The 13559-nt window shown below is 45.3% G+C and overlaps 1 protein-coding gene and 1 long non-coding RNA gene across 4 annotated transcripts in view; both read right to left on the bottom strand.

The window, feature by feature from the left end:
• The window catches only part of LOC144409474 (uncharacterized), a 169704-nt gene that overhangs the window by 114320 nt on the left and 41825 nt on the right, over positions 1-13559 (bottom strand). The gene's annotated exons all lie outside the window — the stretch shown is intronic.
• The window catches only part of rin2a (Ras and Rab interactor 2a), a 28842-nt gene continuing 18774 nt past the window's right edge, over positions 3492-13559 (bottom strand). For all 3 annotated transcript variants that reach the window (XM_040178802.2, XM_078104509.1, XM_040178803.2), the window contains 4 exons: positions 7461-7769; positions 7254-7385; positions 7005-7168; positions 3492-6194 (listed from right to left, as the gene is read on the bottom strand). In XM_040178802.2, the coding sequence (XP_040034736.1) occupies positions 5724-6194; positions 7005-7168; positions 7254-7385; positions 7461-7769 (1076 nt within the window). In that variant the 3' untranslated portion in view covers positions 3492-5723. The remainder of the gene's footprint in view (positions 6195-7004; positions 7169-7253; positions 7386-7460; positions 7770-13559) is intronic.

The raw sequence follows: 13559 nt of genomic DNA, 5'->3' as shown, positions 1-13559 counted from the left end.
TTCGTCTGTTTACACTGGTCATCTGTGGGTCCGTGGTGGATTAATTAATATCCCTACGGGACGATAACCGCCCCTCCGTACCTACCGGTGGTTACACTTGGGTACGGCAGTACCTTTTACAAGAAATGAATAAAAGGGGAACAATAGAACCTAATGAAATAATTAAGTAGCAATAGATTTTGTATACATCTATTGTTACTTTAATAACAAGGCACCAAATCAGTGATTTCAAAAGTTTACCAGGGAATAGCGAGAGGTATAGAAGTGAATACTATAAAGGAGAGAAGGGAGAAAAAATACCCAATCAGCAATGGGAAACTATGTGCAACACTGCCTTTTTCTACCTCCTGTTCCAAGTACTGGCATGAATTTAGCTGGAAGAACCTTTTTTTATCTCCCCATAAACGCTACGATAAACCAAACATGCTGGATAAGATGTGGGGAAAAAAAGCGCAAACCACAATCACACATTTTGGGGCTGTCCCGAGAAACCGGTATTCTGGGAAAATATTAGGAGAACCATGTAGCATATCCTTGAGCACCGGATCCTATTCACATGCAAGTCACGCTATTTAGGCTATTTACCAGAACAAAGAACAGGAACAGTAGCAGCAAAGAAAGCAATTACACGTAAATGGTTACATCCCGACCCGCCTTCTGTAAGAAACTGGGCTGTGATAATCAAAAGTTATTTTCATGGGCTTAGTTGGGGGTTTGCTGTCTAGTCTTGATTTAAGAGTTAGGTAAGGAGCAGGCAGACACGAGTCTGACAGGATGGGGAGTCAGTTTATGTCCTGGCTGAGGAATGTAAGGTCTGCGGGTCAACTAGAAGATTTACCAGCCAAAGGGGGGTTAGAGACACACCAACACTATTCAACATACACACTCTGTTTACGATGTTTACGTTAAGTCAGGAGTCTGGACATCGAATGTGACCGGATCTTTAGATGCGGGAGGTGGAAGGTCCTCCTCTACGCCAGTTTAGGGCCAATAGAAATCTTTCCTTCTCTGTCTTTCAAGGGTTATAAAACATGATGTTCTTGCTGATGTTAGTTAGCTGTTCTTCCGGCCTGTGTGCTGCCTGAACTGCTCCTGCCTTTGCAAACGCAGCGCTGATACTTGACCTGTGATCTGACAAATAAATTTTCCAGAACGAGAGAAGTTATTCGGCTGAATTTTTGATAACCCCGACCAGGCTCCAAATCTTGAACACGTATTCTTACAGCTGAAATTGTAAAAGAAATTCACGTCATGGAAAGATTGACTTCCCTTCTAAGATGAAGAGGAGGTACATACACAGCAAAGTGGCTGGGTGGATAAAATATATGGCAGAACAAGAGTCCGGGCAGATGACCTGCCTTACCGTCCAGATCTGTGTCTGTAGACCAAAAACAACAAAACAGCGGAATAAAACTACAATGTGTCAGTTGGAGAAAATACAAGATTGACCTTACTGACTGACAACATTGTTATAGTGTTGCAAATATTTTGTCAAGAGTGTATTTAAATACTTTGTTGTAGCACATATAGGTAATGGTTTCTGTGTTTGGTGTGTTTTCTCCTCTCTGCCAGGAGCATGAACCTTTTGTTGTTTCTTTTTCCTAATGAAGTAATATTTTCCCTTGATAAAACCCCGCTAATAAAAAGCGAATTGAGGGAAGTGAATAAATTGTCCGACGCTGTCTTGCAAAAGCCAATCAGCATTGAGATGCTCTGCTCATTATCACTGCTGTGCTGCTGCCAAAGCATAAATATAAAAAAGTACCAGAAAGTGCCATCCGGAGACCGACAAAGAGAATTAACTACAACTAGTCGGGCGAGTAAAGTGTTGCGAAGTTGCTTTGCTTTTGGTGTGCACGCAGCATCAGCCTTTCGGACCACCAGCACCGGTTCCCCCCAAGTCTGCGTTCTCTCCACTTTGCTCTTCTCCCTGTACACCAACAGCTGCACCTCCAGCCACCAGTCCGTCAAGCTCCTGAAGTTTGGGATGACACCACCCTCATTGGACTGATCTCTGGTGGGGACGAGTGTGTCTACAGGTGGGACCAACTGGTGATGTGATGCGGATGTAACAACCGGGAGCTTAACATACTACAGACAGTGGAGCTGGTTGTGGATTTACGTAAGAACGCAGCCCCAGCTTTCACCCTGTGTGACTACTACGTCACCGCTGCCGGGTCATTTCATTTCCTGGGCTCCAGCATTACCTAGGACCTCAAGAAGGCTCAGCAGAGGTTGTTCTTCCTGAGGCAGCTGAAGAAATTCAACCTGCCAAAGACGATGATGATCCACTTCTACACGGCCATCGTGGAGTCCATCCTCTGCTCCTCCATCACCGTCTGGTACGCTGCAGCCACAGCCAAGGACAAGGGCAGGCTGCAGCGTGTCATCCCCTATGGGGCGACCATGGCGCATGGAGTGGGGTACCGCAGGATTGTCTGCTTGAGTGCCGGCTGCTCCATGTCCTGTGTCGATGTGTCCCTAAGCAAGACACTGTAACCCCAAATAGCTCCCTGGGCGCCTTTTATGGCAGCACACTGCTCCCACTGGTTGGGAAGGGTTAAATCCAGAGAATAGTGCATTTCATTGTCTCAATGCAATCAGTTGAATCTTCTTCTTCAGTTTTCTTCTCGCAGAGAGGGTGATTGGCTGCAGTCTGCCGACCCTCCAGGACTTGTTTCCCCGCCAGGACAGAGGCGGGCAAGAAAGATTGCATCCGATCCCTCTCACCAAAGATAGGCTATTTGAGCTCCTTCCCTCTGGCAAGAGGCTGCGGTCCATCAGGACCAAGACCTTCTGCCATAGAAACAGCTTTTTCCACTCATTAGTCATGTAGATACTTAATATGGTGGTCGACCGTGGCGCACGGAGTAGAGAGGGTGCTCCTAACCCTAACCGCCAGGAAGCGCAAGGTTGGCGGTTCAAGCTCTAGCTGCTCCACGTTGAAGTGTCCCTGAGCAAAACACCTAATTGCTCCCTGGGCAAAAATCTAAATGCCATGGGTTAAAAATGCAATGTAAGTTGCTTTGGATAAAAGTGTCAGCTAAATTACCTGTAATGTAAAATCAATACATATGTGTCTTAATGTACTAATCTGTGTGTATTGTTCATTTTTGCTTGTACACTTGTATCTATTTGTCTCCTTTTTATTGCACCAAGACATATTTCTGTGTGTAACATGTGGCAATAAACCGCTTCTGATTCCGATTGATACTCTTCTCGCAAGTTGTACACATCCTGAAATGTGATCACCATCTAGAGGTCGTCGGGGCGCAGAGGTAGAGAGTGAGCGCTGCAAGGTACATGGTTCGAGTCCCGGCTCCCCCACGTCCCAAGTTGAAGTGTCCCTGAGCAAGACGCCTAACCCCAAATTGCTCGCCGGGCTAAAATGTAAAAAGCCAAGGGTTATAAATGTAATGTAAGTTGCTTTGGATAAATGACCTGTAATGTAGAGGTGAAGCGGCTTCAATCAAACACAAAATGTCAGGCCATTTTCTTTAACTTTTATTAAGTGCAAAGTATATTTATGAGATCTCTCAGGGACAAATGGTAAACAGCAATTTGTCTCTGGATGCAGAAGGCATGAGGACACCATAAAGCATTTTACAGAATAGACAGAAAAGCCATCTGAAAAATCCCCACACAGAAACATACGTATGCATCCAGATAGATCCTGGATAACACGGCCGTACGTGGGAGCTTCGATACACGACGCTGATGCTACTTGAAAGCTCCCAAGTTCTCTGATATTTACCTCTGGTGGCACCACGGACAGGAAGGAATGGAGTGTGACAGCTCTAAACTAACAGGAAATAAACAGCATATCAATTTGATTTACCAAATACTGGAAGCTTTAAATTCACAAGACAATTCAAGTTTGTTTGTTTGTTTCCATTTGACTGACCAAACTCAATACTGATGTAGTGATCTTTCCCTTCCCATCTTCAGAGAGCCACACAGCGCGTGTGTGCGACATCAGACCAGCTTTAAAGTCCACACATGGATTTATTAACAGACTTTTTTTTCTCACAAGATACAAATCATAACATTTGTGTGGTACGCGGCAGTCACACGTCGTCAATCTGAATGAAAGATGCATCAGGTGACGTGAGGGTTTCGGGACAGAGGATGTCCAGACGATTTTGGGCTATGCAAAATAAAATGAATAACAGTATCTTTCATATCACCAGGATAATCGGTACATGCATAAAACACCAGCGCACAACTTAAAAAGTTAATTATTATCATAGAAAAATGCCACGTTATATATTATAACTTTTCACTAATACCGTTGGGATTGAGCCGCAGATATGCAACTTTATGTGGAAAAGTCAATCCAGAGTCAACAGGAAAGGCCCCATTCCACTGTAACATTCCCACGAGTGTATATAAAATGTATATACATTTAAAGAGAAATAATGCTAAATGTTTTACTTCGGCACCAAAGGTCTCTGACATGGAGCGTTTGCATTGTGTGGGATTTAGGGACTTTTCATGAAGACGTGTGCAATTCAAAATACAATATCTCTGATTCTGAGTTCATGTTGATCCGGTTTTCTTTTTAAATCTTCTTGAGTGGAACAACGCTAAAGTAGTGCAATGCTGAATCGGTTCTCTTTCAATGCCTAACGGTTTGCTGAGGAAGTATTTGTGCAGTTGTTTTTCTTTGAATGAGGAGTAGAAGTGATCAGGGGCACCTGCAGTCTGCTTCCAGTAAACAATAGTTCACACTAAAGGTACACCGTCTATAGGAAATGGCCACAATATTAGTTTGAAACGTTTAAAGATGACAAACATTCTTCTTGGGCAATCTAAGCGTCCTGTCCTGTGGACGGCTCGTCCAGGTAGACGTCCTGTGTATTAGAACAGAGCAGAACAGACACTCGCTGCGTCCTGCCAGCAGATGACGCAGACCTTCAGTTAGCTCGCATCGGCCCACTACACCATGGGTCGGATCCTGGGGACACGCCGCTCAGACCCCCTGCTGGTTCCTTCACACACAACCCTTAAAGTATCGGCCATTGGAAAGTCTGGCACTTACCAACGTGATCAACAACACTCAGCAGTGGTTAACAACTCACTCCAACAGTAGAATTAGTTTATTAATACCTGATGGCAGTGAAGTTGCCCCCTTAGTCCTCATGTGGCCTGGTCTTACACATTTTAACATTAACCAGTGAACTTAATCCAGTAGCCACGGCATTGATTTGATCATTGTAAATTATCCTCGCTACAGCACATAATGTGCAGCTGAGGTCGTTGTCAATGGATGAATTGATTCCAACTCGAGGCCATGAATGTTCTTTTAAGTTGAAACTGTTGCAATGTGCACCAGGCACCACTGGGTGTCGCCAGAGTCCCTTTAAAACACACAAACAACCCAAAGGATAAAGTTTCTCAGAACAAACAACACAATAACACAGTTGACCAGCAACTCTATAAGCAAATCATGAGTATACTTTTAACCTAAATAAATGATTTGTTAGATAAGTAAAATGAGCGATTAGTCTCACATGTATCCTAAAGTGTCCAGAATGTGTACACACCTTCACAGCCGTGCTCAGCAAAGTGGTACTGCATTGACCAAGCAGAATCATTTCCTTTCCTCTCTCACCCGTGTCTGACTGACAGAACTTTCCAGCGAGAGGATGTTGGCTGAGACATAGTCATCCAAAAGGAGAACGCCGCATGTTTGGCCCTTTTCGTTCCCGTGGAAACATGTTTCATATAGATATGGAGTTGCCATTGAGGTGGTTGGGCGGCAGGCTAAGGCCCAGACTGGGACTGAGGCCCGAGTTAGGCAGGGTGGAGGGGGCCGGCAGGTCCATGCCGAGGTCATTCAGGTTGGCCTGGTCACTGGAGGTCATGGTGAGGTCGTTGAGGTTGGCCATGAGCTCTGGCGGAGCGGACGACGAGGCTTTGCTGTCGGCGACGCGGCGGAAGACAAAGTGGAAGGGGGTGGACTGCGAGCGGCTGTGGAGCTCAGCCTTGATCTTCTGAGGGTGGGTGTCGGCCGCCAGCTGCTGGCTGCTGCCCTCCATCAGCAGGAACAGGCCATAGTTCTCCGGGTCGGCCACCTTGAGCTTCTGGGCGCACAGACGACACACCTCCTCCACGGAGGCGTACGGTCGGACCTGCAGGGTCTTGGCAGTGCAGCCGCTGTCCAGCTCCTGCAGTGCCACCCGCAGGTAGTTCTGGGGGAGACCGGGAGAATAAATGGTCAACAGTCCAGCTCTGTGACGCACTGAACACAATTTATGGGTTGTGGCGTTAATAATAAATATCCTGCTCCCCATCACTGACTGGCATTATGATTTCTAATGTATTCTATCCAGTTTGTGGAGTTTTACACTGCCTCCCACGTCCCTAAGAAACCCATATGAAGACGGACGGCATGAAGGTTACATCAAATTAAGGAATAAGGACATTTGTAGTAAATTACAAAGCCATTTTATCTTAACAAAAATAAAAAAAAGGGTATATTTCAATGAGTTATGTAGGAATATTATCATGCAACGTTATCAGGCTGTATACAAAAAGCTCCTCCCACTGGCCAAGTGAGTCCACAGTATCCCAGACACGGAGTCCTCGTCTGCACAGTCCTGATGGAAGGAGCTGCAACTACGACCAAGGTCCCACCCCCACACACCCGCCACAGCCAATCGCTAGTCGAGCTTAGGCTATCCTGGCTTAGGCTATCCTGGCTTAGGCTATCCTGGCTTAGGCTATCCTGGCTGTAAGCACCACAGAAGCCATCTGGCTTGAACGACACAATAAGTAACCGTTATTGAAGAAAAAATGAAACATAATTGTGATCAAATTGGCACATGTTCTATGAAAACTGACAGCTAGCTTTCTTTATGAGGAGGCGTCAATGAATTTAAACTGCACTCTGAACTTGAAGCACACCTGAGAATTAGCTGCTATAAACTAAGTCCAGGCAATACAACACGTCAACATTCTTGATGTGAAAGAAGACAACTTAAGGCAGTTTGTGCTGCTACCTGGAAGTCGTCGATGGACGGTGCAGAGCGCTGGGTGGTGCGTCGGCGGTGCCACTGGTGGAGCGTGTCCCTGGTTTCTGAGCTCAGCACTCGGGCCGCCTGCTCCTCCTGGAAGTTTCGAATCAGGGACATGGCTCCATACGCGCTGGTCAAGTAGTAGCCACCTGGACACACAGAGGTAGTGCGTTAACACGGGGTGGACATGGAAAGAGGAAAGTTAATATTGTTCTCCTGGGTTAATAAGCAGACCTTCTCCGTGGAGCATAGAGGGGTCCAGCAGCTCCATCATGTACAGAATCTCGTTGTCCAGCTGAGGCATGTCGCATTGGGCCAACACGTAAGTTAGCATTGGCAGGAAGTCGTCCGCACCGTACAGACGTCCTGAGGGGCAGATGGATCATTTGACACTTCAGGTCATCATATTGCAGACAACAGGTGAGCTACTCCGACGACTACCTGAGTTGTCCTCCATGATGGTGTAGATGAGCTTGCAGACCCTCAGCAGCATGGTGACCTTCTTCTCGGGCGAGTACAGTTTACTCATGGTGTGGAACTTGTGCTTGATCTTCTCTATGGCCGTGGGGTCCGGGGGCGGCGTATCGGCCACGCCCATCTCCTGTGGCTGCCGGGCCTTGGCCAGAGACAGGTTCTCCTTCAGCTGCCGCCACTCCCCGCTGCGCACCTGGAACTCCTGCAGGGCGGCGCTCACCACCGGCTTCAGAGTCTTCAGGACGCACTTGTGCATGGCCTTCTCCAGGACGCCGTCTGGGGGACAGGGAGCAACGGCTCAGCTTTCTAACTGACAATTACCTACAACGCTTTTCTTCTTTAATGGAAAAGTTAAAAAAAAAATCCAATTCCAACATCTGCTTGTTATGTCAATAAAACAAGAGGACAAATGTTAAGTACAAGGAAAGATTCCAATAAGAAGGTTTCTGGTTTGCATGAAATCATTTTATAGTCTATGAACATAAGCGCGGGGAAAAGGCCTCTCGAGAACAAAGGCCTGGTGGAGTCCGTCTGTTCGCCCAACCCCCGCGACCCGCCGCTGGTTCCTTCATCCTGGGTAATCCAGAGAGGCCACGCCCACTTCAGTCAGGTATGTCCATACATGGAGACATACGTCACACCTGGTCAACTCCCCACTACCGTGGAAGCGTCTCCATTGGTAGAGCCAAACAATCTGCAATGGCAGTAATTAGGGACATATAGCCACAACAAATGTATTTCACACAGCTGTTTGGACTGGTCAGTCACAGGGTTTTTCACTTTGACTTTTGGAGTTGTTTATATAATTAAAACCTTTTTGTATGCTGAAACTTTTATTTCCTTCAAAGGATGTGGCATCCTTTCGCTAGCCTAGCAGCAAGCTTAGCATAGCGGTGCTTCAAGTGGTCCGATCTCCGATCCAACTGACTGCAGCTAGCAGCTGTTTCTGAGGTAAACAAAGTTACGTTAACTACCTTCAAATATCTTTTCCCGCTAATGCGTTTATGTTGACAGCCCTAATTTATATCATCGAGCTGACATATAACTTAAGTCAAGGTGATTGAAGATAACCATATCTTCAGTCTCCACGACATCATGCTGCAGACCACAGCCTGTTGCTGTCAGTCAGCACTTGTTTCTTTTACTGAGCACATGTGCAGACAAAGACAGCTGATGGCATTCAGCCTTTGTTAGATACCAAAATGACTTCAATACAATACCTGCCATAAATATCATGATACCCGATGATTACAATACAGATATATTACCAGTATCAATACTAAAAATATGAACACGTGTCCGTGTGAGTCCATCGGGGCGGAGGAAGCAGTGGACAATTGTAAGCATCAAAAGTGTTTCTTCAGCCATTGAATCACATGCTGGTGTTTTACATTATTTCTCTCTTGTGAGATCGTCAATGCATTAAATAGCAACATGTCATTTCCAGCACGTCCTACACTTCTCACACGGCTGGGCAGGCCAACATACGAGTAAGCATTTCTCACGCACTGACGGTGCTCTTTATTTTAACACGCCATGGATGAGCGCCCAGCGGCCGGAGCCATTTGTCTTACGCGTGTTGAGATTGAGTCATGGGTATAACAACAACAACAACAACAAACACTCCTTAACGGGGTAAAAACACAACAACACAACAGCTTGTGACACAAACAATTTGTAACAGCAATAATTGTACACTTATAAATATGACCCGGCCGAACTGCATGCTGGGTAAAGCTCACAACAACAAGTAACTGTTGCTACATGGAAACACTGGAGAGACCAGAGAGGCACCAACACAACTTGTGCCCAACAGAGGAGCCGAGTCTGTTTGGAGGGTTTTAGGTTTTGGAAAATCCGACTTGGATCTGAAAACGATTTATAGCAAAGTCTGTCGAGCTTCTGGTGGCAACGCTAGCAGCCACAACAAGCTAACGCGCTAACTAGCTAACTCTCTTAACTCGCCAGCGAGCAGCAAACAGCTGTTTGGGTAGCCGGTGCTGCTTTTCGGGGTCAATGAATTAATGTGTTCACTTGAAAAAACAGTAGGGTCACATACCGTCAGAACCGTTCTTAATAGCGTGATATGGGTTCTGGGTTCCGTGCCGTGCAGCCCCACTTCTCACCCCAACGTTTGTCACTGTGCAAACTGTCCTAACGGCCTGTGTTCATGTCACTGTTTGTGGGAGAAACGCCCAGAATGTCCAGACAGATATAAGTATCTAGACTGAGACACCTTTATCATTTAGTCATGGAACAACGAGGGAACATGCCTCACCTGGCCATGAAAACATCTGGCACACAAATCTCAGCTTCTGAAAACAAGGACTGTAAAAATTGGTATTTGTGTTTTTGGCTGCATCTGTATCGTTCCACTGGTCAGAGGTTCTAAGCTCGGCTACGAGTGAGTGCTGAGGCCTCTGCGTCCTGCTCCGCCTTCAGAGTTGAATTCACCTGACCAAGAAGCTAAATCTCTCTCGTTGTGTCACAGCTTCAGGGTTATCGGACACAAACGGACGTTTCCTGCTCCATGTAAACATCCCGTGTCCTCCACCGGCCTTTAACCAAACAGCTCGTTCGAACTTCAGAACTAAAGAAAATCAACAACTTTGTAGATTCTTTGACCAATTATTAAAAAAGAAAGTTTTATATCTTGTGTGCCTGGGAATTGTCATCAGTCAAATCCCATCCAGGCCGCACGCACAGACTAACACTAACATGGTGTACATGTGTGTGCCTGGTGTGTCCACATGTACTGTGTCTGAACCACATCGATGGGCCACTTCCTGCGTTCGTCTTAAGGTCCTCGACACACACATGCTGAGGTCAGTGCATCAGAAGCTAAACTCATCCTGTAAATAATAGGATTACTGTCACAGGCTCCATGCACTCAATACTTATGGCATTATTTCATCAAAGATAATATTAATTACACTAAATTCACTTCACTTTAACTGGGAAAAAAGTCAACTGTGTCCTTCATCGCGGTTTGGTGTCCGATCTAGATTGCCTTTCTTGAATATAACCGTATAGTTTAAGACCTTTTGCAGATAGAATAACCGAAGCAGATATTCTGCCAGCATTCTTCCCTACAGCGTTCATTTTACTGCACATGTTCCATTATATTCCTATTCTAATAAGACCTGTTGCTCCCCGGTCAAGCTATCTCTGGAGTCAGACGTCTCCGTTGTGATCCAGCTGCTATCATGAGCCCTTTGGGCTGCGTGACGTGCAGTGGCCTCGCAGTCTGAGAGGAGCTCTATTCTCCCCCGGCCCAAATACACACAGCAGCATGTTGCTTATACGCCTTCATTTCTGCACACTGCTCGTCTTGTGTCCACTTCACCTGCAAATTGGCTAAAATTGAAATGTTACAGTCTTCCTGTTAGTAAATGTGATCAAACATGTTTTTGTGGAAAAAAACAGACCAAATCACTCATTGCCATGAAATACTGGATGAAAGAACTAGCATAACAAACTACGAAGGCCAGAAAATGGAAACTACAGAGAGGTGTCAGAGGGGGTCGCCCACAATCCTCACTGTGATTGGACAGAAGGAGAGTGGGAGTAAAAATTGGCTGACTGTCAACTGAGCGCATCTGGCCGGCTAGCTGCCGTGTGAGTCGAGAGAAACACACATAACTGCAGACAGACCAGGGAAATGTGTATATATACGACTGTGGATGTTGTTTCCCTTTGGCAATTCAACCTTGACAACTACAGTGCAAAGTGAACCAAAGACTTGATAAACTTGGCTTCATGGTTGTTTTCAAAGAGAGTATTAGAGATGAATATTTATACATATTTATAGGCCTTAGTGTGGTTCAATGTAATGTCAACAGGATCCCCTGCAAAGATCCCTCCGGACCAATAGAGCTCGACCCTGCACTATATTGCCCAACCCTTTAGAAGAAACACTACATTGTATGGTTTTGATAAACTGAGTCATAACAGAAAATCTTCTGATCGGTGGTGGAATGGAACTAGTATATTTGCTTTATTTGAGTTTAAATTTGTACATATAAGTATCATACTTTTTACTGTAATACATTTGTTAGGCAGCTTTTATTACTAGTTACTTTGCATATTATCATTTATTATTACTTGAACAACGCATAATAAAGCAAAGCAAACTAAAAGGTAGGCGCTCTCAGTATTACTATACAGGTGACGGGATGTGGCTGCAGAGCCCAATACGTCCAGAGGCTCAGTGCGTCTGTAACGTTAAACCCTTAAAATTCTCCTTCAGTAAAAGTTAGTGATTTGAAAATGATCAAACATCAGATGCTCACAATGACACAATTTACATTTTTTGAAACAAGTTTAGTTATAAGGAGAGACGGCCAAGCTGATAATTACGCCGTGTGAGCGGCCCAGTAGGAACAGCGCTCTGCTTAGATAAAACCCTCTTTGTGGCCTCTGTTGACATGTTACTCCGTCCAGGATCTAATGCAGCCACTGAATCTTGGCCGAAATGAATCGGCCCATTCTTCCAGCAGGTGGGGGTGTGCATAATGTGTCTGTTGCATTAGTAAGATGCAATAAAGAATGAATATTATGGAGGGAAATAGCAGTGCACTTTCACTTTTCAAAAGGTAAGATTGTTTCAGCAGCATGTTCACACGCCCCAACTTTCTTTTTCAAATGGACACTGACTCACCAGTGTGTACAACAACACACGTTAACTTACGCATACCAAGAAACACATGAACACGCATGCAATGACCAAGTTGTCACCGCCAAGATATTGAAAAGAAACTGCTTTGTTTGCAACACGCTCTTCTGAGACTCGATAAAAACTACGATTTATTTTTGCCATAAACACATCATATCATTGCCACTTCCTGAAAAAATGACTCCCACCACCCTCATTGTTGAGTATGACGTCATGATGCTTAAAAAAGATAAAGATGCTGCAAGCAGTTTCAGCAGTTGACCGCAACTGATATTTCTGGAGAGGGGCCACAGTTACACCGGTAGTAACCACCGTAGTTTTCTCTGGCCCTCCAAGAACTAAGAAAAGGGATCATATCACTCCTGTACTAACTTCTCTGCACTGGCTCCCTGTTAAATCAAGAATAGATGTTAAGGTACTTCTCCTCACCTACAAGGCACTTGCTGGTGAGGCACCGTCGTATCTCAAAGAGCTTGTAACACCGTATTGCCCTACAAGGCAGCTGCGCTCCATAGATGCTGGTTACTTGTTGTTCCTATGGTTTTAAAAAGTAGGCTGGGGGCCAGAGCCTTCAGTTATCAAGCTCCTCTTTGGTGGAACCAGTTTCCACTTTCAGTCCGGGGGGCAGATTCGGTCAGCTCTTTTAAAGTAAAGCTTAAAACTTTCCTCTTTGATTTTGCTTATAGTGAGGGCTGGCTCAGGTTAGCGCGGACCAGCCTGGCCCGCGGACACCTATCGCTTCTAACACCATTGAGATTTCCATTTTCATTGCTCTAAACATTAATGCGCATCACTAACTGTGTTTCCTCCAGGGAGTATTTGTGCTTTCTCGCCACACGGGTCCCATGGATCATGGTTCTATCTGGACCCTGTTCCTGCCTCCTACAATGGCCCTGCTGACACCTGCTGGTGCCATCATCATCATTATTACTATTTTGAATATTAATCACATTACTATTACTGCCATCATTAACCAACATTACCCTCTCCTAACGTCTCTGTGCTCTCCCTCCCCACAGGCTTCTGTGGATGGTGGTTCTATCTGATGGTGGTTCTATGTGATGGTGGTTGTCCCTACAGTGGTCCTGCCGTACACCTGCTTACTACGCAATTAGTTGAATCATTTCTGCGATAGGACTTGAATGCATTATACATCTTTTACATTGTTCATCTTTGACATCCATAGTCTGTCCATCCCGGGAGAGGGATCCTCCTCTGACGTTCTCACAAAGGTTTCTTCCCCATAAAAGGGTTTTTCTTTTTTTTTCCTGTGCCGATGTGAGAGTTTTGGGACGGAGGATGTCGAATGTGTACAGACTGTAAAGCCCTCTGAGGCAAATTTGTCATTTGTGATTTTGAGCTATACAGAATAAAATGAATTAAATTGAACC

The sequence above is a fragment of the Gasterosteus aculeatus genome, chromosome 6, assembly GCF_964276395.1.
Source record: "Gasterosteus aculeatus chromosome 6, fGasAcu3.hap1.1, whole genome shotgun sequence".
Taxonomy (NCBI): Eukaryota; Metazoa; Chordata; class Actinopteri; order Perciformes; family Gasterosteidae; genus Gasterosteus; species Gasterosteus aculeatus.
This window is presented reverse-complemented; position numbering and strand designations above follow the sequence as displayed.